The sequence below is a fragment of the Gymnoscopelus braueri genome, assembly GCF_963280865.1.
Source record: "Gymnoscopelus braueri genome assembly, chromosome: 2".
Lineage (NCBI taxonomy): Eukaryota > Metazoa > Chordata > Actinopteri > Myctophiformes > Myctophidae > Gymnoscopelus > Gymnoscopelus braueri.
The window spans coordinates 18,346,063-18,371,969 of NC_137604.1; the positions used below are offsets into that span (position 1 = coordinate 18,346,063).

At 42.0% G+C, this 25,907-nt stretch overlaps 2 protein-coding genes across 2 annotated transcripts in view; both read right to left on the minus strand.

Annotated features, from left to right (window-relative positions):
* Positions 1-280: 280 nt before the first annotated feature.
* On the minus strand, positions 281-18,442 carry tmem192 (transmembrane protein 192). The gene is made up of 6 exons (XM_080446826.1): positions 18,317-18,442; positions 16,918-17,085; positions 14,927-15,194; positions 11,432-11,569; positions 2,798-2,906; positions 281-1,920 (listed from the first exon to the last, which is right to left on the minus strand). The coding sequence occupies exons 1-6, from the start codon at positions 18,350-18,352 to the stop codon at positions 1,806-1,808; spliced, it is 834 nt and encodes a 277-aa protein (XP_080302952.1). The 5' UTR covers positions 18,353-18,442; the 3' UTR covers positions 281-1,805.
* Positions 18,443-19,505: 1,063 nt separating this feature from the next.
* Positions 19,506-25,907, minus strand: part of LOC308075441 (uncharacterized protein) — a 55,081-nt gene continuing 48,679 nt past the window's right edge. Inside the window, exons 27-31 of the mRNA XM_080415326.1 lie at positions 25,462-25,561; positions 25,256-25,339; positions 24,803-24,911; positions 24,336-24,438; positions 19,506-22,799 (exon numbers count right to left, since the gene is read on the minus strand). Of these exons, the coding sequence (XP_080271452.1) occupies positions 22,774-22,799; positions 24,336-24,438; positions 24,803-24,911; positions 25,256-25,339; positions 25,462-25,561 (422 nt within the window). The 3' untranslated portion in view covers positions 19,506-22,773. The remainder of the gene's footprint in view (positions 22,800-24,335; positions 24,439-24,802; positions 24,912-25,255; positions 25,340-25,461; positions 25,562-25,907) is intronic.

Sequence of the window (25,907 nt, forward strand, 5' to 3'; positions counted from 1 at the left end):
AATCAATCTAAAAAAGATAAATAATCAAAAATAGAAACATTACAGATTGGCTATTTTTGTGCAAGACTGCTGTAATTAATCGATAGTTGCTGCCCTACTTATTGACACTCAATAAACTTTCAAGCATAATCGTCCTCACACCATAAGAGCTATAATAGCTCTATTATACTATAAAAGAATGTCAAAACACAAAGACATGCATTGCCTCCTTTGAGATTGTATACGTATTATTTCTTTGTGGTCAAGTGGTTAGGTGGTTAAGTGGTTCAAATGTGACTCAACAATTAGTGCACTGACCACATGCTCCTTGTGAAGACTCGGGTTCGAATCAGACTATATAAAAAAAGAGAATTAAAATGTGAGAACATAAAAGATTTATTATTGGAACAAGATCACCAAAAAAAAGCAAAACAAACAAATCCAATAATTCGACAAGTAGAAAAACGGTTCCAGACAATGATCACACAACACATTCTCCTCCCGGACCACACAGGTTCACACCACACACACACACACACACACACACACAACGTAAAATAACACACAAAGTCAAATAACAGTTCCAGTGCGATTCAAAGTGTCTTTCACCTCTGTCAACATCGCTGCTCACAGCATAAGATCCCTCTATAACATTTATCTGCATTTTTTGGTTGCTCAGTCTCATCAAGTCACACAAAACACATTGTGTGAGTCTCACACACACACACACACACACACACAATCACAGAGGTCACGAGGGGTGGTAACTCGGTAATAAAACGTGTCCCCTCTGATCTGTGACCCATGTCTCTCCTCCTCCTCTTTTACCAGGCTCTATTCTCTTCTCATCCGTCCGCTTGTCCTCTCCTCCTCCCAGACCCCCCCCCCCCCTCCTCCTCCCGCTATCAGTTCACCTCGGTCAGGTGATCCTGGGGTTCAGAGGACATCACGCACTGTAGGCCTCCCTCACCCTCCACCCTGCGTGAACAGGTGTGTGTGTGTGTGTGTGTGTGTGTGGAGGCCTTTCCTTACTCAGTAACCGACTGATATCTGGAGCGACTTATCCAGTATCTCCTCCTTCAGACCATTGTCTCAGGCTTGTATGGGAGTCACACAAGTTTGCTATTCTGAAAGAGGCAGGTCACTTTCACAGTTGAATGAATGCCGCGCGCTGAAGATTGCCTATCTACAAACACGTTTTTTTGGGTGCGCGACACCGCACACGACACCGCACGCAACAATGTATGTCACGCCCTTTATTGTGAACTACTAGCCACACACCGGATAGGAGAAAATTCATCTATTTACATTCCCTTTTTGTTTTTATCCTCCCTTTAACTGATAAGACATCCATTAACTTCTTGTAGTTGGGGGTCTACTAAATGGGTTGCTTTGAACGTTCGGGGCACTTTGGGCGTTTTGAACTCCCCCCGTTTTGCCATGCCAAAGTTCTTTTGTTTACAATAGTGCAGCGCGTTAAACATTATGGCTCCACTTATCATGACATCGCTGACTTCCAATCCCTCCTCACTTTCCACAAAAGGTTAACTGTGTGCGTTCCCGACAGCAGCTTGCAGGAGAGAGAAAACGTCTCTACGTTTTTGCAAAGGGATGAGTCACTCATCAACGTCAAGGACCACGACAGGGCTTCTTCCCACAGGGATCAGATTAGCTAAACCGGGGATTAAAAAGGAGGTGGTCATCATCGGCATAGAGAGAAGGGACCGACCGGACAGGGTTTTTGTTTCGCAGGGTCATCTTAAGAGGTCGCTGGAGGGGAGGTGGAGGCCTGGGGAAGAGGAGGTGGAGGAGGCTGGTCTGTGTGGTCAGTGCTGTGCGGTGAGGTTCAGCAGTCTTCTGCTCAGCTGGGTGTTGTGTTGCTTCAGGTATTCTATCAGGTCGGCCTGCTTCTCCACCACTTCCTCCAGATTGGAGCCTTCCCTGTAGAACACACAGGCTCACGTCAACAACACAGCGCTATCTGCCCAAGATATTGAGACAATGTCACTGTAATCTGAATACTGTAATTTATAAAACTGGATTTATACCTAGTTGTGCGCCGGTATCAGACACCAATAACAGCAGACCTACAAGCTCACAACGTGTCGCGCGATGACGCATTGTGAGCTTGTCGATTTTCCATTTTGTGTGTGACAATGCGTGTAATGAAGTATATCAAGCCCTTAAATGTACAGTATTTGGTGCGCTACAGAGTCTATGGCCAACAAATCAAACTCTATGTAATGTCATCAACATTCATATCACGATTACATCATCCAGGTAAATAATCACACACAAGTACTCCTTTGTGCATGTGTGAAGAGGCTATGTGCTCAGTGGGTGGATGAATGAACGAATAAACCAATCTGAAGGTCATATGGGACTGAACGGATCAACGGATGAGCCTAGATCAGTGTTTCAACCAGTGGTCCTTGGGGGGGTACCCAGTGAAATTAGTTAACATAGCATCACAATCATTTTAATCACTTAGCTTTGGCTATTCAAAAATCGCAGATCTACAAGCTCATAGCGCGGCACAGAGTGCCGTACTATGAGCTTGTAGATCTGCTATTTTTGAAAAATCTTGAAAATGTGTGCAAAAAATATATATATTTTTTTTTCAAAGCAAACATTTTTAACTCAAATCTTTGCTTCTGGGGGTCCCTGGCACAAAACATTTTCAGATGGGGGTCCGCGGCCACATGTATATCAATTTAGGGGTCCTTGGCATGAAAAAGGTTGAAAACCACTGGCCTAGATGGAAGGGTGAAAGAATGAATGAGTGAATGATAATGAACGAGTCAATGAGAGCACCTACCTGAAGCCAGTCTCCATAGTGAGGTTAGTGCCGCTGCTATGGGCGTGCGAGTGTTCCTCGTGGCTGACGTCTGGCACGGCTCGCTCTCTGTTGAAGCGCACAACCCTGACTAGAAACAATGACAACACAAACCCCATTAGAGCCTGGATGTCAGACACTATTTGACCTCTCTGTATCTGCAAATGATGCAGCCGATACGTCCCAATTTTAAACACTTTCAACCTGGCGTCCCCTATTTTGGGGCATTTTCTGCCGTTTTTGAAAATGTTTGAAGTGGCTAAATCAAGTTCAGCTCTTTATTTTAATTTTTTTTATCTATCAAAGTTATTTGTATTTATTTATTTTTGCTTACAGGTTTAATTTTCTCAAATAGAAACTTTAATAAAATCCGATCTAAGTTTTTTCAAATTCATAAGAAAACTCAAAACATTGGTAATCGGGACCGGACACACAAATCTGACACCAGTCATGATGGCTCTAACCTCATTCCACTGGGAAAAAAAGACTGGATGACAGCGTTTTCTCAGTCCCAACACACACACACACACACAACCACACACACATGCACGCGCACACACGCACGCACACACAAAAAACAGGGCGGTGAGATGTCTCCTAACAATCACTCAGGTGGGAGCGGGTGAGGACGACACACATTGGGTTGAATGGGTTTTCCTGCCTCTCTCTCTGTCCCAAACACACACAAGCTGTTATATCCTGCACTTAACCCTTATGGGGCTGCCATATCCTGCACTCAGAGCCCTAATTCTCACACCCGTAACATACACCTTCACACGAGGGGGCGGGGGGGGGGGGGGGGGGCGGAGAGCCAGGTGTGTGTGGTATACAGTAGCTTAAGGGGCGTGTGGGGGATAACAGAGGAGTTTTAAATCAAGATAAGACCGCGGCGTGTGTGAGAGAGAGGTGACGCGTGTGTAACCTATAGCTGACTGCTATAAGTGCACGTGCAGGTACGTTAATGAATAGACTGTGTGTGTGTGTGTGAGAGTCTGGAAAACATATACGATATGATGTGTGTGTGTGTGTGTGTAAGAGACAGAGAACAGCCACAGGGGTGAGACGGGCTGAGTATTGATAAGGGCAGAGTGTCATTAACCAGAGGAAATTGTCAGGGAGGGTCTAAAGAGCCCCATCTTTACTTTGCTAAAGCATGGCATCACAACCCCACACACACACACACACACACACACACACACACACAGAAATGCCACACATTCCTGCATAATAAGCCCTTTGTGAGTGTATGTGTGTGTGTGTGTGTACAAATACAGTAATAGTGAGCAAGTATGTGTGAAGGAGAGGGAGAGAGACATTCCAGTAGAAAGAACGGGATGGAAGAGGAGTAACGGAGGGGTCAACAGATTGAGTCAAGTTGAGTATTTTTTGTCAAAGACAAAGTACAATGGCAAACTGTTGCCACTGTACTGCCAGGTTCACTGACACACAAGATGTGCACATTTCTCAAATTGTCCATCAACGCGAAAGCAAAGATCACTTCTACAAAGACATGAAACCAAGTGGATATGGTTCTTCTGAAAGTATAATGATTAACTAGCGTTTGACTTCAGGCATCCGGTTTATGAGTCTACATGCCGATACCCTAACCCTGCCGATTAGGAGAGTAATTTATACGATTAGCTCCATTGTTAGCTCTAAGTCCTCCATAAAGAGCTAGCTGAATGGCAGCTGGACCAAACCAACAATTAGTTGAGTTGTAAGTAACAGGTTCCATTTACAGTACCCATGTTTTTTTTTTTGCTATTTAAAAGTTGTCTACTACATTGAAACCATATGAATGTATTTATTATTGACTTGTCTGTATGTCTCTGCTACACATATAACCCATTAAGACCTGGAAAGCATCTGTGTCATTTTTTTATTTGAGCTACACTGAGCTACACCGAGTGCCGCGTTACGAGCTTGTATATCTGCTATTTTTGAAAAATCGTGAAAATGTGTGCAAATCTTGAATATATATATTTTTAAAGTGAACATTTTTAACTCAAATCTTTGCTTCTGGGGGTCCCTGGAACAAAATATTTTGAGATGGGGGTCCGCGGCCAAATACATATCATTTTGGGGGTTTCCTTGACATGAAAAAGATTGATAACCACTGACATAGGTTTTTCAGAAAACGGTTAGGATTTAGAAGACATTTATTTAGAATCGGCTTCAGGTCTTAATGGGTTGTGACAAATTCAAGGACACAGAGATTCTAATGTCGATGTGGGACCGGGGCGACACATTTAACACCTTCCTGTTAGAAAGACACACACACACTGGCAGACTGGCAGAGACAGGGTCAGGTCCAGGCTAATGTGTTACACTCAGGCCTGATCCACTTCAATCAGTCCCTTGCTAAAGACACATTTCCAGGTGCTAACAGCTAACTGAGTGCCAACGGCTAAAACGCGCACCGTGTCACACTGGTCACCTGGTTACAGATGAGCCGTGTTGAAATCGGGGGGGAATCTTAAGGAAATGGATGTCTCTATTAGCATCTACGTCATGCTAATATTGTTTGCCAAACTAAAATGGAGTACAAATGCCTGCTTAACCCATTAAGACCTGGAACGCATCTGTGACATTTTTTAGATTTGAGCTAAAAAAAACATTATTTTACACTTTGGCTATTAAAAAATAGCAGATCGACAAGCTCATAGCGCGGCACCGAGTGCCGCGCTACGAGCTTGTAGATCTGCTATTTTTTGAAAAATCTAGAAAATGTGTGCAAATCTTTGAATATATATATTTTTAAAGCGAACATTTGTAACTTGACATTACAATGTTTGAAAACCACTGACATAGCAACATACGTTTTTTAAAAAAACTGTTGGGATTTAGAAGACATTTTGTAGAATCGGATGAGCATTTAAGGTTAAATTATGGAAAATGAGCTCTGCTCACAAAGCTGTACTAGTAGTGATGTGTAACCGTATCTGTCATTTTTTGCATATAGGCCTTATGAAGTCAGTCCCCATTAATAACGGGTTGCTTTTCACTTCATACGATATTATCCTTTCTAATCAGACAGTTGAAATGTGATCGGTAGATTCACCGCTCACCTATTTAGAACACATATAGGCCGGCCGCCAATCGAGCGGTGCATCCTCCCAACCCATCATGATAAACAAGACATGTGATCAATGTGATGGGAGGTACAGCCCGTTTGAGACAAGCTTCATCAGGTGGACTAAAGTGGGTTCCTGGGACCCCCAGGGGTCCGTTCCAGGGGGTCCCCAGCAAAATGTGTTAATATAGCATCACGATAGTTTTAACCACTTTAACCTTTTATACTTTGGCTATTCAAAAATAGCAGATTTACAAGCTCATAGCGCGGCACTCGGTGCCGCGCTATGAGCTTGTAGATCTGCTATTTTTGAAAGATTAGTAACTCAAATCTTTGCTTCTGGGGGTCCCTGGAACAACACATTTTGAGATGGGGGTCCGCGGCGGCCAAATACATATCAATTTGGGGGTCCTTGACATGAAAAAGTTTGAGAAACACTGGACTAGAGGAGTAATGTCGACTCCTTTGTGAGCTTGTCGATCGGCTATTTTATCGACGAAGAGATTTTGTGTAGAGGGTGGAAAAAAAGGAGGGGCCATAGTATAGAGCCCTGGGGGACCCCGGCCAAATAAGTATATAGGGTTTAAGTGGTTAATGTCATACTGGGCCTTTGAAGGCCAGGGCCTGGCTTTGATGTGTGAGGGTCATGTAAGGCCTATAGAGGACAGGGCATTCATATTCACCATTGATTGCACTTCAAAGAGAGAAGAGGCTGAACGAGGTCTTCCTCTCTGGAGCTTCATACCTGCAGGTATCCCATCATGTCTCTTGTCTCTCTGTCTCACTCTGTATCTTGTCTCATGTCTCTCACTCTGATGCTTGTCTCATGTCTCTCTGTCTCACTCGGACTCTTGTCTCACGTCTCTCACTCTGAATCTTGTCTCACATAGGCCTGTCACAATTATTACATAATCGTCTGATCGCAATTATTTTATATTATCGCAATTGTTTTTGCATAATCGTCATAATCAATTCCATGTTAAAAAATGTCATATATTTTCAAAAAATGACAAAAATAGTGGAAATAGCCGATCTATAAGCTCAAAACGCGATGCGACGCGACACGTTTTGAGCTTATAGATCGGCTATTTCCACTATTAATGTTTATTTTTAAGTATAAAGTAATTAAATATGTGTTATATTTGTCATATCTGCCCTGTGCAACTTTTGTTTCCGAAAACTAAAAGCCAAACAGAAATGTCATTTTTATTCATAACGTTCCATTAATTTTTAACGACAGAAACACAATTAAATCGTTAATTGCAATTAGCTGAGTGATAATTAATCGTCAACTTAAAATTTGCAATCGTGACAGCCCTAGTCTCACATCTGTCACTCTGATGCTTGTCTCACGTCTCTCTGTATCTTGTCTCATGTCTCTCATGCGGTCTCACTCTTGACACTTGACTCTCGTCTTCCAACCTCTGCTTTCACAAGCTGACCAGCATCGTTTTTCTTTTGGCTCTGCATTGGTCGGTGTGTGTAGGTATGTGTGATGTGTGTGCCAATGTGTTGTCTCTTTGAACAAGTCAAGCAGCTAGCCTGCTGACCATGCAACCACAGCGTCCTGGGTTTGAGTCCCATTCAGGATATATCAACCCCCTGCTCTGCTCTCTCTCTCTCTACAGTCGGTAAAAAAAAAAAACATTAAAAAGGAATGTTAATAACAGATAGTTTCTCATTACTATGCTTTCATGAGCTGATTGAGGCCACCTTTGCTGAGTGCGTCAGATGGTGTGTGTGTGTTTGTGTACATCCGTGTTTGTAAGTGATCATGACTGTGTTTGTGTTGGAATGAAGCGGCTTGAGTTTCAAAGCGTCCCTAAGTTCAGGTCGTGCCTGGCTACACTGATCCAACCTGGAATGTGATAGGCACACAAAAATACCCCCCCCCCCCACACACACACACCCCCACACACACACACACAGTGTCAATGTGTTTGGGTGGAGTTGGGAGTGGGAGAAGCTAGCCCTTGGCCAGTCTCAACTTTAGATTAGCCGAGGGCTTTAGACTCTAAACTAAAGCCTAATGCATCTTATCTCCTCTCTCCTCCTCTTCTCCTCATCGGTATCTCAGCCTCATATCTGTGCCCCTTGGCTCCGAAAGGCTCCTTTATAATGGATTTCCTTTCAATGCAGCCACTTCAATATCAATATCCTCTGCTACAGTATCTGTAATAGGAGTTTTCTTTCACCATCAGTCGGCCAACCTATCTGTATATAATTGGTCCTCACTAATGCTCATTATGATATGGTACCATTTTTGTCTACTCGGTCTGTGTCTCAGAGGAGGGCTGTGGACAGTTCAGAAACCCGCCTACCAGTGACATCATCGATGGGGAATCCAAGCTAATAGAAACGGCAGGCTTTCTATTCCTGGAAAGTTAGCATGCTATAATGGAAGCCATTGTTCTCGCAATAGTAAAAAATAAATAAATAGCAGAAGCATTAGTGAGGACTAATTTCACAAAGGTTGAAAATGGGTGAAGTCGTCCTTTAAGCCCTGTATACTTCGTCGCACCACAAATAAGCTACTTTATACTTTGTCATACTGCTTGACAGTGGTGGGAAAAGTACTCAAATGTTTTACTTAAGTAAAAGTATCAATAGTGCAATGTAGAAGTACTCTGTTACAAGTAAAAGTCCGGAATTCAAAATTTACTTGAGTAAAAGTACAAACGTATTGCCATCAAAATGTACTTAAAGTACCAAAAGTAAAAGTACTAAAGTGTTTGAAAATAGTAGATCTACAAGCTCACAACGCGTCGCATCGCGACGTGTTGTGATCTTGTAGATCTACTATTTTCAAATAGCCTAGGTATAAAATAGGGCTAAAGTGGTTAATGTATGTTTCATAATATCATAATTTATATCTGATAAGTAACTAGTAACTAAAAGTTTTCAAATAATTGTAGTGGAGTAAAAGTACAATATTTGTAAGTATAAGTATTGGAAATTGGAAATACTCAAGTAAAGTACAAATACCTCACAATTGTACTTAAGTACAGTACTTAAGTAAATGTACTTAGTTACTTTCCACCACTGATGCTTATGAGTCAAGCACTTGGCAGACATTGATGGAGAACTAGAGACAGAGACAGAGAGAGAGAGAGACATAGAGAGTCCCCGGGATCAATAAAATGTTAATCTTATCTTATCTAACAGTAGTGTCTGTGTGTAGCTGTTTATGGTTTTTGCATGACATAATAAATGATGCATGAGATAAACATGATCAATTGCAATAAAATGTTTAAAATGTTTAAATCTGAAATCTTGTAGCATAGGAAAAAACTGTACAGTATTTTGTGCCCACTTTCCTTTCATGATTGATAAATAGGTTGGCGCTCAACCGGTACCTGCTATGGACACTGCAAACATTATTATGGAGAGCCACTAGGCGTCATGGACTAGTGTTGCCAGATTCTGTGAGAGAAACAAGCAACCAGGTCTAGGAAAACCAGCCCAAATGAAGCGACTATGGGCCATATGAGCACTTTAACATATACATCAGCTATTTGAAAATAGCAGATCTACAAGCTCACAACGCGTCGCGATTTTCAAATACAATCTTGCGGGGGAAATTATAATAAGCAGATCCGGCAACCCTGATCATGGACTTATCATAACCACTGAATGCAGCAACAATGCAATGCGAGCGTAAGTAATGCTAGGAAGAGACAGGGGGGTGCAGAGCGAGAGAGAGAGAGAGGAAGAGACACAGTTGAAGTTAACCAAGAGAGAAAAAGAGAGAGAGGGGGGACAGAGAAGCAGAGACAGAGAAAAGATGGGGAGGTGGGTGAATGGCTGAATTGTCTTTTGCTATTGACTGGCTGTGAAGAGGGTGTGGCCACGGCCGTTGTGATGCAAACGCCTCCAGATACAGTGTGGGGGTAGTGCGTGTGTGTGTGTGTGTGTGTGTGTGTGTGTTGTAATTTGTAGGGCGTGTCTTCTCAATAGCACTACCACTGTTATTAAAACCAAAACACTTTCCGTAACATGGCACCCAGGTTCATAACTCATCCATGAGTAAAACATTAATTCTGTGGCGTGCACGGGACGTTAAACTGTGCAAATGGATATTTACAAATGCCCCCTGCTAAGAAATTCAACTCTAAAGCTACATTTCAACTATGGCTTGTAAACCAACAATTTCAGGCCACAAAAACTCAGTGTTAGCCAGTAGCCACCGGGGTTCCGCAGGGCTCCATCCTTGGCCCACTCCCTTTTCCCTATAGTCTCTACCAAATGATTGCCTATTATGAAATCAGAATAGAGAAACTAGGATTCAAGTCTTTAATTATCTTTGTACCCTATATCAATGTGTACAATTTCACTTGTAGAGGACGCTCATATAGTGACTTGCTACTCACAACTAGAGCCAACTAGAATTGAAAATTAAAGAATGATCGTAAGACCACTGAGATATTGTCAAAATAGCTGTATAGCAAAGCCACCAATAACTCTGATCCCACAACTATTACCCAGTAGGAAAATGGTTTTGCTTCTCAGAGTCAAAATTGACTTGATTATGCTTTGTCTCTCTCAATTATTTATTGATTCTACTTGTCCTCAAAGTTATTCACAGAGATGGTGTCTCCTGTCTTCAGGCCTCTATGGTGTGTGTGTGTGTGTGTGTGTGTGTGTGTGTGTGTGTGTGTGTGTGTGTGTGTGTGTTCTTTGTTTTTCTGTCTAGGAGAGATATATCTAGACAACACTCAACAATTTCTTATGCCAGCCAGGCCAGATAGGGGCAATCACACCACAACACAGTTCATTTAACTCAGAAGAGTGTGCAAATGGAAGCATGGCCTGAAGAACTGGTTTAAATGATTCCTTCTTATAATTATACCTCACGTTCAGACTACGTTGAATGCTTACAGTATGTCCTTCTGGACAGGGAGTTTTGTATTATAGAACCAACTGGATTCAAGGGCAGACTGAAAATGAACGCACCGACCATGAAGCGTGCGTGTGTGTGTGTGTGCGTGTGCGTGTGCGTGTCAGGGGCGGAGCGTCCGGGCAGGCTGGGTAGAGCCCGGTGGCTCCAGGGGCCCGGCTGTCACATCTCACAACTGGACCTTTTATTTTGTTAGGATTGTGGGCCGTGGCAGTCAGCGGGCCCACTTAAAGCATTATCATCAGACCCCCCCCCTCAAATGTGTTTTGGGTAAAATCGTCATCAACATTTGTAAACAGTGCATGAATGCAGGTTCCGCTGCACGGTGCTGCAGTGACAACAATGTACCCTAATCATGAACGGAATTAGACGCCATAAAATGGAGCTAAGAAACGTGAAGACAAAGAGAAAGATGGACCAGGCAATGTCCAAATTAGGTGCATATTTCATTGGCTTCATCATCCACCTGTTGCATCTCCAAATGGTTCGGTTCGGGGGGCCTGTTCATGCGCTCTGCCTACCGGCCCGGCTTTGACTTGTTCTGCCACTGGTGTGTGTGTGTGTGTGTGTGTGTGTGTGTGTGTGTGTGTGTGTGTGTGTGTGTGTGTGTGTGTGTGTGTGTGTGTGTAAAATCTAAGATTCTTACCCATATAGTAGATCAGACATGGCACCACCAGCACCAGCTCCAACAGAAGAATGATCACCAGCATGATGCCAAACAATTCGTCCGACAACCTACTAGGTGACAACTTGGCATTCACTAGTAGCAACAATGCCACGTTACCTACACACACACACACACACACACACACACACACACACACACACACACACACACACACACATCATGACATTACTATCACAACGATGTCCTCTTGTGGTGAACGAATAAATACAACTTGATATTTTATTTGCAATAAAAAGTGTACACACACACATCATGATACTGTATTACTATCACAACAATGCCTTCTTGTGGTGTAAAAATAAAGACATCATCACATTTTCCATTAAAGGCGCACACACACACACACACACACACACACACACACACATACACACACACACAGGACATTACTAGCAGAAGGGAGAAATCTCCCGTCAAGGCTTTCTGACAAACAATGGTGCCCTCTTGTGGTAGGAAAAGAAATACAACTTCACATTTTGCAATGAAATGTGTTATGCTCACTGCTATGGAAGTCCATACCCAAAAATGTAAAAGATAAATACCACAATTAAATAAATAAAATCCACAATTAAATAAATAGAAAACGCAATGAAATAAAAAACATAATTTAATTGTATTTTTTATTTATCTAAATTGTACTTTTTATTTATATCATTGTGCTTTTTATTTATTTCACTGTGGTATTTATTTTTGGACTTATGGACTTCCATACACTGCTGGTAGTATTTTAGTTAATTGACCTGTTGATGACGGTGACAATAACGATGATGATGACGACAATAATAATAATAACAACAACGATGATAATAATAATACTAGTATCTCTGTCTGTACACAGCTCATGGTAGGGCTGTCACGACTACAAGATTTAAGTTGACGATTAATTTAAAACAACGGAAATAGCTGTTCTACAAGCTTACAACTCGTCACAAACTTGTAAATCTGCTATTTCCACTTTTTTTTAAATATTTGAATGGAAACGATTTTGACAATTATGCAAATTGCGATTGTCTCAAATCATTGCGATTAGGCAATTATATAATAACCCATTTAGACCTCATGCTGATTCTAAAAATGCCTACTAAATCCTACCCAAGTTTTCTGAGAAACTTCACAAAAAAAAGAATTATGTTGCTATATATCATCTCTGTCAGGTGTAAACCTCAAATTTCAGGATTCAAATTCAAAAGCGTTTCGAGCTTGTGGATCTATACTTTTGATGCTTTTGTGTGACGCTGCTTTAGTATGATAAAAAAACACCAACATTTTGAATATGGAGATAAGAGGTTTCTGCCCGACGACAACAGCGATAAATAGCAACAACTGAAATGCACAATGTTACGGTATTCTCTGGAGATCAGGCTGGAAATGACACAGAGGCGTTTCCCAGCTTGAAAGGTATAACAACGTATAGGTGTAACAGGTCTAAATGGGTAGGCCTATATCTATTAAGACTGGGAACGGGAATGGGAATCTGTGTCATTTCATAGATTTCTTTGGCTACTCAAAAAATAGCAGATATACAAGCCGTGCTATGAGCTTGTAGATCTGCTATTTTTTTTAAAGGGATTCTAGGCAACATTAAGCCTAAATTTTAAAAATATTTATATATATATATTTTGCATTTCCCCCCCACTATCAGCCACTATATAATGATGCTGGGGTGTTTTCCTGCATTGAAACACAGTCCTCTTTCTGAAATCCGTATTTTCCCTACTGTTTATGTTTCGACATCTGGGTGTCCGGGACGTAAATGAAACGCATGCATGTGCGCGTCCATGTCCGTGTGAACTGTTCGAGTGAAACCGAATGGAACCGAGTGCAGCCGGCAAAAATGGAACGAGCCCAAAAATGGAACGAGCCGCCATTGTTTTCATAGTTTTTACTTTTTACTTTCGGTTTTAAAACGCTCTCAAACTTATTTTTTGAGGCACGGAATTTACTTTTAAGATATCGTTTGGATAGAATTTAGTTGTTTAACTCTATAACTGCCAAAGACGTTTATAAACGTCTTTGAGAAATTAGCTGTTGCCTGCCATAGACGTATAAAAACGTCCTGAAAAAATAAATAAAAAATTATTTAGTATTGACACCTTTTCGATATTCCAAACGAATAAGGAGATAACAATTTCCAAAGATTTGCTGCTCCATCCACTTCAATGTTAAAATTGAAACGGACAAACAATTCACAATGTTTTTTGGTTTGAAACCACTGGTTTTGAGCTATTTTCAAACATCAAACAACACATGACAACAAGGTCAAATTGACCTCGTTGACATTTGTGAAACCACACCTGAATCTCATCTGTGATTAGAAATTTTCTGGGGATCAATCATACTTGAGAAAAATATTTTGTGGCTATGCGAAAAGGTACCAAAATCGGTCAAAGCCCTGGCAGAGGCTACAGACTGTTCTGAAAAAACTCTGGCAGGGTAAGAGTTAACTTCATGTATGTGGTCAATTTATCATGACAGAGCCTATTAAAAAATAAACATTCTGAGAACCGGCAGGGGCGGGCAGTGACACGTATGTATCCGAATAAACAACCTATTTTCGGCATGGCCCCTTCTAAAGTCCCCCTCAGTCATATTGGCTGGAGATGGGGAAAAGGAGCTGCTCATTGGCTGAAGGGGATTGAACTGCTGATTGTCTGAAGGGGTTGTTAGTCAACAGTACTAACTGTTTGACAACTTTTTTTGATCTCTGAATTTGCCTAGAATCCCTTTAAATAAATTGTGAAAATGTGTGCAAATCTTTGAATATATATATACATTTTTAACTAAAATATTTGCTTCTGGGGGTCACTGGAATAAAATATTTTGAGATGGGGGAAGGGGGTCCGTCCGTGGACAAATACCTATCATTTTGGGGGTCCTTGACATGAAAAAGGTTTATGAACCACTGATATTATAGCAACATAAGTTTCCCCCCCCCCAAAAAAAACTGTTTTTTGGGGGGGACATTTGTAGAATACCCAGAAGCAAAGATTTGAGTTAAAAATGTTTGCTTTAAAAAACATACAAATTAACTCATTGAGTGCCATTCACGTGTTTCACCGCTATGGTGCAACGTGCCAATCACGTGTTTCACGTGTTTTTCTTTTTTTGTTCAGAACCCAAGATATCATTATCTGAAGATTTGCAGCTCCATCCACTCCTTGTTTAACTTATAACTGAAAAAGGCTGTATCTCGCTTCCTAAGCACTTTTTATTTACTTTGAACTTTTTTTTTTTAAATCGTACTGACCAGAAATAGCCAGAAATAATTCGGGCACTCAATGAGTTAAAAGATTAGCACACATCTTCACGATTTTTCAAAGAAAACATTTAGCATAGTGCCATGCTATGAGCTTGTAGATCTGCTATTTTTGAATAGCCAAAGAAATCTTGACACAAAATGACACAGATGCGTTCCCGGTCTAAATGGATTAGCGGTGACAGGCCTCTATATACCTGTAGAGTGTATGGTGAAGGGCAGGCGGTTGAGGCCCTGCGTGTGTCTGTAGAAGCTGAGGTAGCCTCTCCTCCTGGCCTTGCTGTGGTGGTGCCGCACACACGCGTTGAAGAACAGCACCAGCACCCACAGGCACGTCTTCCCGTAAACGACGGCGCTTCCACCGGAAACGTCTCTCAGCACGCTCGCGCAATGCCGGCGCGTCACGTCGTCCGTGTCGAACACGCACAGCACGACCACGGTCACCGACAGCGTCACGTACGCCACCTAGTGGAAAAAACGGAGGAGAGGAAGAAGCACACATAATTATATTATACGCTGTCATTTTTACCCATTAAAACCAGGGAACGCATCTGCCATTTTAGATTTTAGCTATACGTATATATAATGTATATAGCAACATAGGTTTTTCAGAAAACTCTTAGGACTTCTGCTCAAAAATAGCAGATGTACAAGCTCACAGCGCTGCAAGCTTGTACATCTGCCTATTTTCTTTACATTTTTGAAAAATCTTGAATACATTTGAATTTTTTAAACAAATCTCTTCTGGGTGTACGTGGCACAAAACATTTTCAGATGGGGGTCCGCGGCCAAATACATATTAATTTGGGGGTCCTTGGCACCTTTGAGAACTACTCATTTAGAAGGCATTTTGTAGAATCGGCCTCAGGTCTTATAATGGTTTAATTTGCAGTGTGTTTAACAGCACCCTTGTTCTCCTACTTTTGTAAAGACAAGTACACTCAAATGAGATACACTAAATGGTTATTCTTTGAAACATCTTTTTTATGCATTTCAAAGTGCAGAATGGTGCCTGGAGGAAATGTTGAAGATTGAACAAAATGCGTAGTTAATGTAAGACTCATTAACTCTTCAATGATGTTTAGCCAACACTTACTAAAGTTATTTAGGTAAGTTCAGTAGCATTTGAATGACTTTGGAGAAAACACAAACAAAATTCAGTTCCAGGTGCAGGAAATCCGCAAGTCGAGGCAAAGAAGATGGAGACCAACTTTGATTCAGACATTATTGCAATATTTCAAATACTGCCATCTGTCCTCATTACTGTCGGTTATACTATACATTTTGTAATGTAATGGACATTTTCTTTTTTCGTTTCTCAACCACTGGGTCAGGGGCCCTAAAATGGTGTTCTGATTCTGACAAATCTCTAAAAACAAAGATAATAACTGGACAATTGGTCTATGTTTACGTTAAAATATATGAATGAAGTTGTGAGTGGTCAATGACATGTATTGACATCAGTATGCTACATTAAGACAATGTGAGAGTGTGTCTGAGAGAATAAGAGACAAACAGCCAACCACAGTCCACATCTCAGTGTGCGTGCGTGCGTGCGTGCGTGCGTGCGTGCGTGCGTGCGTGCGTGCGTGCGTGCGTGCGTGCGTGCGTGCGTGCGTGCGTGCGTGCGTGCGTGCGTGCGTGCGTGCGTGCGTGCGTGTGTGTAACTACCATCGTCAATGTAGTACAGGCAGTGGATGCATTTGCAACTTCTGTGGACTAGTATGTAGCTTGCATACAAGAAGGCACTACTCACCGGCATAATCTACCAACAGCCGACGCTACCTGACGGCCAGGTGGGACTTGCATGAGAACAACTACAGAGAGCGCTTTAACACCAAGTAGCAGTGCAAGACTAAGAACTTTGTTTCCTCTGGTGATCCAGCCTAGGACACACATACCCACGGACTGGTTGCTGGAGGGTTTTCGACAACTTGGGAAGCCCAAAGACGAGGCAGAAAGGCTGGCACAAGTATTGTGCTGTCTCTGTTGCTATGTATGGCAGCGCCGCCGCAACTTGTGCCCATGCGTGTGACATGCGTGTTGTATCATGAGGACATATATCCATGAGTTTGTGAATGTAACGTCTACTGCAACTAAAATATTTGTGTCTCTGTATGCTTTCCCTGTGTGTGGACATAAATAAATTGTTAAACTGTGTGTGTGTGCGTGCGTGCGTGTGTCTTACATGTACTAGACACAGTAGGACGGCGGGCCACAGCGTAGGGATGGTCTTAAACTCTCTCCTGATGACCGACTCCAGTGCATCTTGGGAGATCAGAGGGCTGTCAATCAGAGGGCTGTCAATCAGGGGGTCGTCATCTACGCACAGCGCCGAGTCTGATGTGGCTGCCTGCTGCTCAAACACAATATCACACTGTCAGCTATGCACACACACACACACACACACACATACAATATCATTGGTTCTCAAAGTGGGGTCCGGGGACCCCCAGGGGTACTTGAGGGGGTTCCAGAGGGTCCCCAGCTAAATGATGGATAGGAACCAAATGGACCCTTATGGGTCTGTAACTCTGAGAGTGTACAACCCGTTAGGGTCCACCATTAGGGTAATGGACCCGTTAGTGTCCATTTGATACCATTTGTACACTCTCAGAGTTAAATTAACATTGATTTTACAGTATGAATTGGGGTCCCAGAGATAGAAATGGCATTAAATATGGGTCCGTGGCTGAGAATCACTGCTAGAGCCATAAAAATCTTCTCTTATGGGGGTGGTCCCTGGCTTATCTTTTCAAATGGGGGTCCGCGGGCTAATAAGTGTCAATTTGGGGGTCCTTGACATGAAAAAGTTTGAGAACCACTGCCATACGTATGTGCTCCCCAAAGGATTTTTTCATTTGTTCAGTCCAGCAATCATTTCGGCCCCGTCGCTGACTGAATGCTGTCTGTGTGCAGCTCGTGGAAAAGTGGAGATATTTTACTAAACACACGTTTTCTGCCAGAACTTTCAAATGGATATGAAACTAGAGGACAATATCTGACATCAAGTCACAGGAATTAACTATTGGGTGAGTACACACGCAGCGTGGCAAAGATTAATGCTGCGAAGGTCAGGCTGCTACCCGGGAGGGCATGGCTGTGTATTTGGAATACATGAAATAAGAGATAGATACCTAATCGGTGGAATTGCAAATACATGTTTGCAAATTGTATGTTTGAAATGAATAACTGTTCAGTTATGATAAACACACACACACACACAATGTACCTCCTACAGTTACACACACACACACAAATGTACCTCATGTCTTTTACATTTCTGTATTTAGCCACACACACACACACACACACACACACACACACACACACACACACACACACACACACACACACACACACACACACACACACACACACACACACACACACACACACACACACACACACACACAGTACAATCCAGGGTGTAACTATGGTAACTATACGCTATACTATACGTATGTGTAGGTGACATCAGAAGTGTCTCTCTCTCTCTCTCACACAATAACAGCAGATAGAGAGAGATAATATATTGGTGTTATTATTCACCATTTTAGAAGCAGCTAACGGGTCTTCGTACGTACCGTGTAAGCTCCCTTTGAGTCCAGTGTGTGCGACATGGTTGAAATAGTGTGTAACCTGCAGTGTGACAACACAACACACACACAACCCTACATGTTATCTAGTGTCTTCACACACAGACTGACACAACCCGCCCTGCTCTCACGTGACACCTCTGACGGTTAGTCAACTTCCGGTGTCCCTTATTATTGGTCCGACGGTGTGTTTGACTCCAGTACTTTAAGGTTCCGGTGTTGGTGTGCGAGGATGAATCTGAATACCAAAACGCTCGCCCCAAAACACAGTCGCCCCGGGGCGAATCCGGCGGTATTCACCTGGTATCCCTAAACGTAACCTCAGTAAACTATTACTAAACCTAACCTTATTCCTAAACATAACCTCAGTAAACTATGACTAAACCTAACCTTATTCCTAAACGTAACCTCAGTAAACTATGCCTAAACGTAACCATATTCCTAAACTTAACCTCAGTAAACTATGCCTAAACCTAACCTTATTCCTAAACGTAACCTCAGTAAACTGTGCCTAAACCTAACCTTATTCCTAAACATAACCTCAGTAAACTATGCCTAAACCTAACCTTATTCCTAAACGTAACCTCAGTAAACTATGCCTAAACCTAACCTTATTCCTAAATGTAACCTCAGTAAAACTATGCCTATACGAACCTAACCTTATTCCTATGTAACCTCAGTTAACAGAACTATGCCTAAACCTAACCTTATTCCTAAACGTAACCTCAGTAAACTATGCCTAAACCTAACCTTATTCCTAAACGTAACCTCAGTAAACTATGCCTAAACCTAACCTTATTCCCTAACGTAACCTCAGTAAACTATGCCTAAACCTAACCTTATTCCCTAACGTAACCTCAGTAAAACTATGCCTAAACGAACCTAAATTTATTCCTACGTAACCTCAGTAAACAGAACTATGCCTAAACCTAACCTTACTCCTAAACGTAACCTCAGTAAACTATGCCTAAACCTAACCTTATTCCTGAACTTAAGCCCAGTAATTCAATTCACACATAAACTCCACACCATCTGTAACATACCAGCATACTGTAACAACATACATCTAATGTGAAAAGAAAGCTTATATACCACATACTGTAACAACATACATCTAATGAGAAAAGAAAGATTTTATACAACATACATCTAATAAGAAAAGGAAGCTCAGACAATCACTGGTTCAAAATATTTTTTATTGATAAACATACATTTGCTAAAAAAAAAAAGAAGGAAAAAAAAGCCATTGAGCGGAACACTCTGTTCTCCTACGCAACAACAAAGCTGTATACGCACCAAAGAACAGATCTGGGATCAGAAATACAACACATTCTGCTCCAGGTGAAGAAGGCAAGACACAAGGCGAGGACAAGAAGAGGGAGGTCAACTCTGACTCAGACTCTTGAGAAGCAGCATTTCGTCTCTGTCGGGTGGAAACCTCATATGTCCAAAACTGTTACTTTTCAGGATTCAAATTCGAAAGCATCAAAAGTAGCAGATCTACAAGCTCGAAACACGGCGCGAACTTTTGATGCTTTTGCGTGACGCCGTAGTATGATCAAGTAGGGCGTTAATTTACGGGAAAAAACACACAACAGTTAAATATATGGAGATAAGAGGTTTTTGCCCGACGGTGACAATTTGTAAAGGACACTGGTGATGGGGAGTGTTGTAGGAAATCACCTAAATCAGTGTTTCTGAATCATTTTCATGTCAAGGACTCCCAAATTCATATATATTTGGCCATGGACCCCCAGAACTAGTAGCCTGGTAAACCCTCCCTCCGGAAATCTCAATTCTATTTGATTCAAGGAGTGAATCAAATAGAATTGAGATTTCCGGAGGGAGGGTTTACCAGGCTACAGAACTAGATCATTGTTTCTCAATGTTGGGTCCGGGGACTACCTGGGGTCCAAACTGGACCTTGTACGGGTTTGTAACTCTGAGAGTGTACAAAAGTGTACATTTGTACACTCTCAAGAGTTAAATAAACACTGAGGATTGGAGTACCAGAGATTAAAAACTAAATGGTATCCGATTGGGGTCTGTGGCCTAATACATGTCAAACTGGGGGTCCTTGGAGAATCACTGTAGATGTTCTTAACCACTGGGTCAGGATGCTAACTCGGGTTACGGGCAAAATATATAATGAATAGAAGAATGTTGAGATATTATTATTTCATATCGTCTCTGTTCGGGTGGAAGCCTCGTAATGTCCAAAACTGTTCCTTTTCAGGATTCAATTTAAAAAGTAGCAAAAAATAGCAGATCGACAAGCTCAAAACACGTCGCTTTGCACTGCGTTTCGAGCTTGTACTGCAGATCTGTTATTTTGGATTGTTTTGCGTGACGCTGTAATATGATCAAGTAGGGCATTCATTTACGAAACACAAAAAGTTACAACATGGAGATAAGAGGTTTCTGCCCGACAACAACGATATACTAGATCTTGACTCCACGGTCAAGGCAAAATGAAGGTCCCAGTAGGATAAACGTTTAAGGTCAGGATCACTGACCTAGATGATATTTCATCAGGGCGGGACTTAATTGGGAAGCAGCAAATAACTTTGTATTATTGGTCTAGCTCAGGCAGACAGGATGGAAAAAGAACCAATCGGGTGAGCAGGACAGTCACGGGGGATTCGTATAACATTTTGTTGCTGGTATGGTACTGTGCTTCAAGTTAATCTATGTTTCATACACGCACATACACACACACACACACACACACATACACACACACGCATGCACGCATGCACGCACGCACGCACACGCACACGCACACGCACACGCACACACACACTATCATACTGTAAGGCACTGAATACGACACAATCCATCTAGCTCTATAAACAACATCATCTGAATAATCTTAAACAGACCCCAAAAAGAAAAAAATCTAAATCAAAAGAACAAATATTATACTCCAAACATGCATTCTCATTCTCTCGTAAAATTATTATAAAGGAAAAAAAGTTAATGTAAGATTACCAGCCAAATATTTAGAAGGATGTGGGGGTCGCTCCCTACACATACATTTTAAAAGACAAAATGATACCATACGTAGAGGAAATACCAAAGGCTCGACGTTCCATGTAGGCAGGGCAATGATAACAACCTAAAAGTCCAACCCACAGTACGCCAAATGAGCAATACACACAATAACAATAACTTAGATATATGTATGTTCATTCATGCAAAAAAATCCAACAAAAACAAAACCAGAAACATAGAGTTTGAGTAAGGCATTAAAATGGTCAAGCTACGTAAGGTTATCAAAACCAAGCCAGTTTTACTGCACACTCAGAGAGTGTAGTCTTGTGCTTCATTTGTGCCCCATCGTACGAAGGTGTTGCACGGTCAAAATATACATGTTATACAAGCTTGTATAGATAGATATACGTAGCTAGGGCCGGGCAATTAACCGGAAAGTTATCAAAACCGTCATTTAGAAGCAATAACCGACTTAATCTTGCTCATGTAGGTTAATCGATTAATCGAGAAGCAGTTTTTTATATTCTTGTACTGTATATCAACAAATTATAATAGATTTTTTTATAATCACCTAATCGCTTAGTCATTCAATTAACCATTTAACCCTGAATTATCCAATTATCCAATCTACAAGCTCACGTGTCACGATGAGACGCGTTGCAAGCTTGTAGATCAGCTATTTTCGCTTAAAATCATTCATTAATCATAATCGATGCAAAAGTTTGCAGTAATCGTGATATTGATTTAAAGTCATATATCGCCCCAGCCCTAGATATAGCTATACAAGATAGATATAGATATACAAGATACACAAGCTCTCATACAAGAGCTTGTATATCGTTATTTTCGACGTGCGACACGTCAGACGACAAAGCATAAATCAGGCAATACTCTTAGTCGTTAGAAGCGGGCAAGCGAAGGTGAATGGTTCTTTGTTCATTGTGTAGAATAAGGAACCGACATCTTAAAGACAATAGTGTTTTTTAGCTTAGCATGTTTTATGTAGCGGAACGGGCTCATGCTGTAGTAGTGGCTTGACTGTGCTGCAGTAACAATGTGCAAAGGACTATAACTCCACACAGGTTTCTGTGTTGTGCTATTCATATGTTCAGAACTTTGTACAGTGTGTGTGTGTGTGTGTGTGTGTGTGTGTGTGTGTGTGTGTGTGTGTGTGTGTGTGTGTGTGTGTGTGTGTGTGTGTGTGTGTGTGTGTGTGTGTGTGTGTGTGTGTGTGTGTGTGTGTGTGTGTGTGTGTGTAGAGAGTTTGAGTTTGTTTTTTTATTTCACAATGTCCAGTTTTTTTCCCTTCCAATAACATCCTTGAAGCCGTTTTGTTTTGAAATTTCCAAGTTATGACGAAGATTCCAAAGGTTTTTTTTAAGGGATCCAGGAAGATAAGAGTTCTTTCAGAAAATGTCCAGGATGGTTTGTCTTATTTCAAGTATAGCTCGTCATAGAGTTGTAGGCTGGCCTCCTCCTGCAAGACAATAAAATATTATTAGAGATGGCCAATGAGTTGACCGATATAATGCATTATAATAAGGGCGTTTGAGATATCTGGTTGGTGTGTAATGGTGTGTGTGTGTGTGTGTGTGTGTGTGTGTGTGTGTGTGTGTGTGTGTGTGTGTGTGTGTGTGTGTGTGTGTGTGTGTGTGTGTGTGTGTGTGTGTGTGTGTGTGTGTGTGTTATTGTGACAGAGAAAGACAGAGAGAAAGGTGATGACAGACTAACAAGACATAGAGTCTAATAAACGGCGTGGCCTCCCGGGTCCAATCTCTAGAGCTATCGAATAGCAGATTATTGTGTGTACAGTTCGAGAAAGAAGCCTCACAAATGTGCAACGTGTTCAGTGATGAAGCTCCACTACACAGACATAATCCAGATGGCATCGTCCTCGCTTTGACCGACCGACCGTTTGCCGCGTCGACTAGTGTGGTGACGGTCTACGTCTCCTTTGGCCAAAACGGAAATAGAGATTTTTATGAGGTTGAGATTTGCTTAAAAATATATAGGCTACATGCGTAGATTAACAACTATGATCATGCATGTGGCAGCATGAGCTGTGAATTGACTGCTCTACGTCTGAGGGGACATACATACTAGAGCCCAACCTGTGCCTGACTTTTGGGGTCCCATGCCGATCCCGATTTTTGGAGAGCCCTAGACCACCGATTACTGATTGTTCTGACCGATATTTTGTAAAAACACATCAGTGGCATAATTACCGATATCGATATAATAAAAAAAAGTCAAATAATCGCAGATATATAGCAGCCAGACCGATATATTGGTCGGGCTCTAATACATACATACTTACATACTTACATACATACAGCACATACATACATACATAAATACAAACACACACACACCGTGCGACACCGTCATGCAATGGTGCATAGTGTATACTATAGAGTATATTATGCTCAAGGCTACTGTATATGTGGGTGCAGAAGCTGCAGCTAAGCGTTCATGCCAGTCCAGAAGAGGAAGCATCATTGACCACTAAACCACTGACAGGCACTAGAAATGCTACTTTTATTTGCAAAGAGGAAGCGTTTGTTGCAGCAACAACAAACACTGGTGATGGTGAAATATTAGCTGTAATTCTGCTGCTTTATAAGCATATAATATTATAAGCATATTATAAGTGATCATTTGGACAAGAAAATCTTGCGCTGGGGTTGTCTCAAGCAGTGGTTCTCAAAGCGCGGTCCGGGGACCCGCAGGGGTTCCAGGAGGTCCCCAGAAAAATGACTTTAAAAATCGGCTATTTGGAAAACTACGATCTACAAGTTCACAGCACGTCTCGATGCGACGCGTTGTGAGTTTGTAGAAGATTGGCTATTTTCAAAACCATAGTGACAATTTTGAATAATTTGGGGGAATACTCAGATGGGGACCCACTGCGCGGCCAAATACATATCAATTTGGGGGTCCTTGACATGAAAACGATTGAGAACCACTGGTCTCACACACGGGTGTGTATACTGTATGAGTGTGTGTCTCTCACCACGAGTTGCAATGTAGCACTCATGACAACTCAGGACTCCATTTCGAATCCTGACGTCGGTCCCCGTGCTGGTGTCACCCAGCTTTCCATCACACACTCCACACTGAGAAGAGAAGAGAAGAGAGGCATTTCAATTCAGAAACCTAAAGAATTACACACCCGTAAGGGGCCATTTGGAACCCCCTCAAGGAACCATGAGGGTCCCTGGACCACACTTTGAGACCCACTGGTGTAGCAGTGTTTCCAGTGAGCCAACATGCACAATATCAGCACCCTGACTCAGGTCATTTGACCTGAGTCAGGGTGCTGATATTGTGCATGTTGGCTCACTGGAAATGAGGTCAAATGTCCATTCTGGTCATTTGACCAGAATGGAACTTAATTAGTATAATTGGTAAGACCTGTGATGGATGTGTGTGCATGTGTGTGTGTGTGCGTGTATGTGTGCGTGTGTGTGTGTAAAATACCTTAAAACATTGTATGTGGAAGAACAGTCCAAGAGTGTCAATGATCATGGCAGCTCCTTTACCAAGAGGCTGAAAGCAGCCAGAACACTGCCGCTTCCCACTAACACACCTACCGGTACACACACACACACACACACACACACACACACACACACACACACACACACACACACACACACACACACACACACACACACACACACACACACACACACACACACACACACACACACACACACACACCACAACAGGGGGAGTACATTGAAATTAAATGTATCTACAGTACTGAAATTTGGCGTTAAGCATTACGTGAAAACAGCAAAGGCTTGTGTATAAACATGCAGGCGTGTGTGTGTGTGTGTGTGTGTGTGTGTGTGTGTGTGTGTGTGTGTGTGTGTGTGTGTGTGTGTGTGTGTGTGTGTGTGTGTGTGTGTGTGTTCTGTGCATTCGCACCTGCTGGGGGAGCGGGGAGGCTGAGGTGAGGATGATGATGATGAAGAACATTGCTGCGTGCCACCAATGTCATAAGATCCAGACCTGTGGAGTCACGACAAATTCAGAAACGAAACAAAATGTCTCTGAAATTTCCGAAACGTCTGTAAAATTGTCAGAACTATTCACAATTTGCGAATAACACACAATAGACCAATGTATTGTACCGTTTAACCGAAGTGGGCGGGATCAGCTGGGAGTTGCGGTCCAGAGAGGCCGTCTTCCACATTTCTTGTGTCTGTGCAGACTCACTATCCCAGGATGCATCTGCACCAACACATCATTAAAACAACCTTTACTACACAAACACCAACTAGCACATGGTACTGAAACCAACTATGAACATTATGTGTGTGTGTGTGTGTGTGTGTGTGTGTGTGTGTGTGTGTGTGTGTGTGTGTGTGTGTGTGTGTGTGTGTGTGTGTGTGTGTGTGTGTGTGTGTGTGTGTTGACAAAAACACTTTTAAAAGCTCCAATGAGTGACAGTGGAGAGTAGGAGTGCAACAGCTAATCAGACTAATTGATTTATTTGATAATGAAAATAATACATTTTCAAAAAATACTGAAAATAAGCAGATGTACAAGCTCACAACGTGGCAGACTGCGATGCGCT

Excerpts from the sequence above, each read along its gene's own strand:
- tmem192 (XM_080446826.1), bottom strand. The coding sequence starts at position 18,352 with ATGTCGCACACACTGGACTCAAAGGGAGCTTACACG. Across the intron at positions 17,086-18,316 it reads ACTCAAAGGGAGCTTACACG|CAGGCAGCCACATCAGACTC; the intron begins GTACGTACGAAG and ends GTGTTTGAGCAG. Across the intron at positions 15,195-16,917 it reads TCCTACTGTGTCTAGTACAT|GTGGCGTACGTGACGCTGTC; the intron begins GTAAGACACACG and ends TTTTTCCACTAG.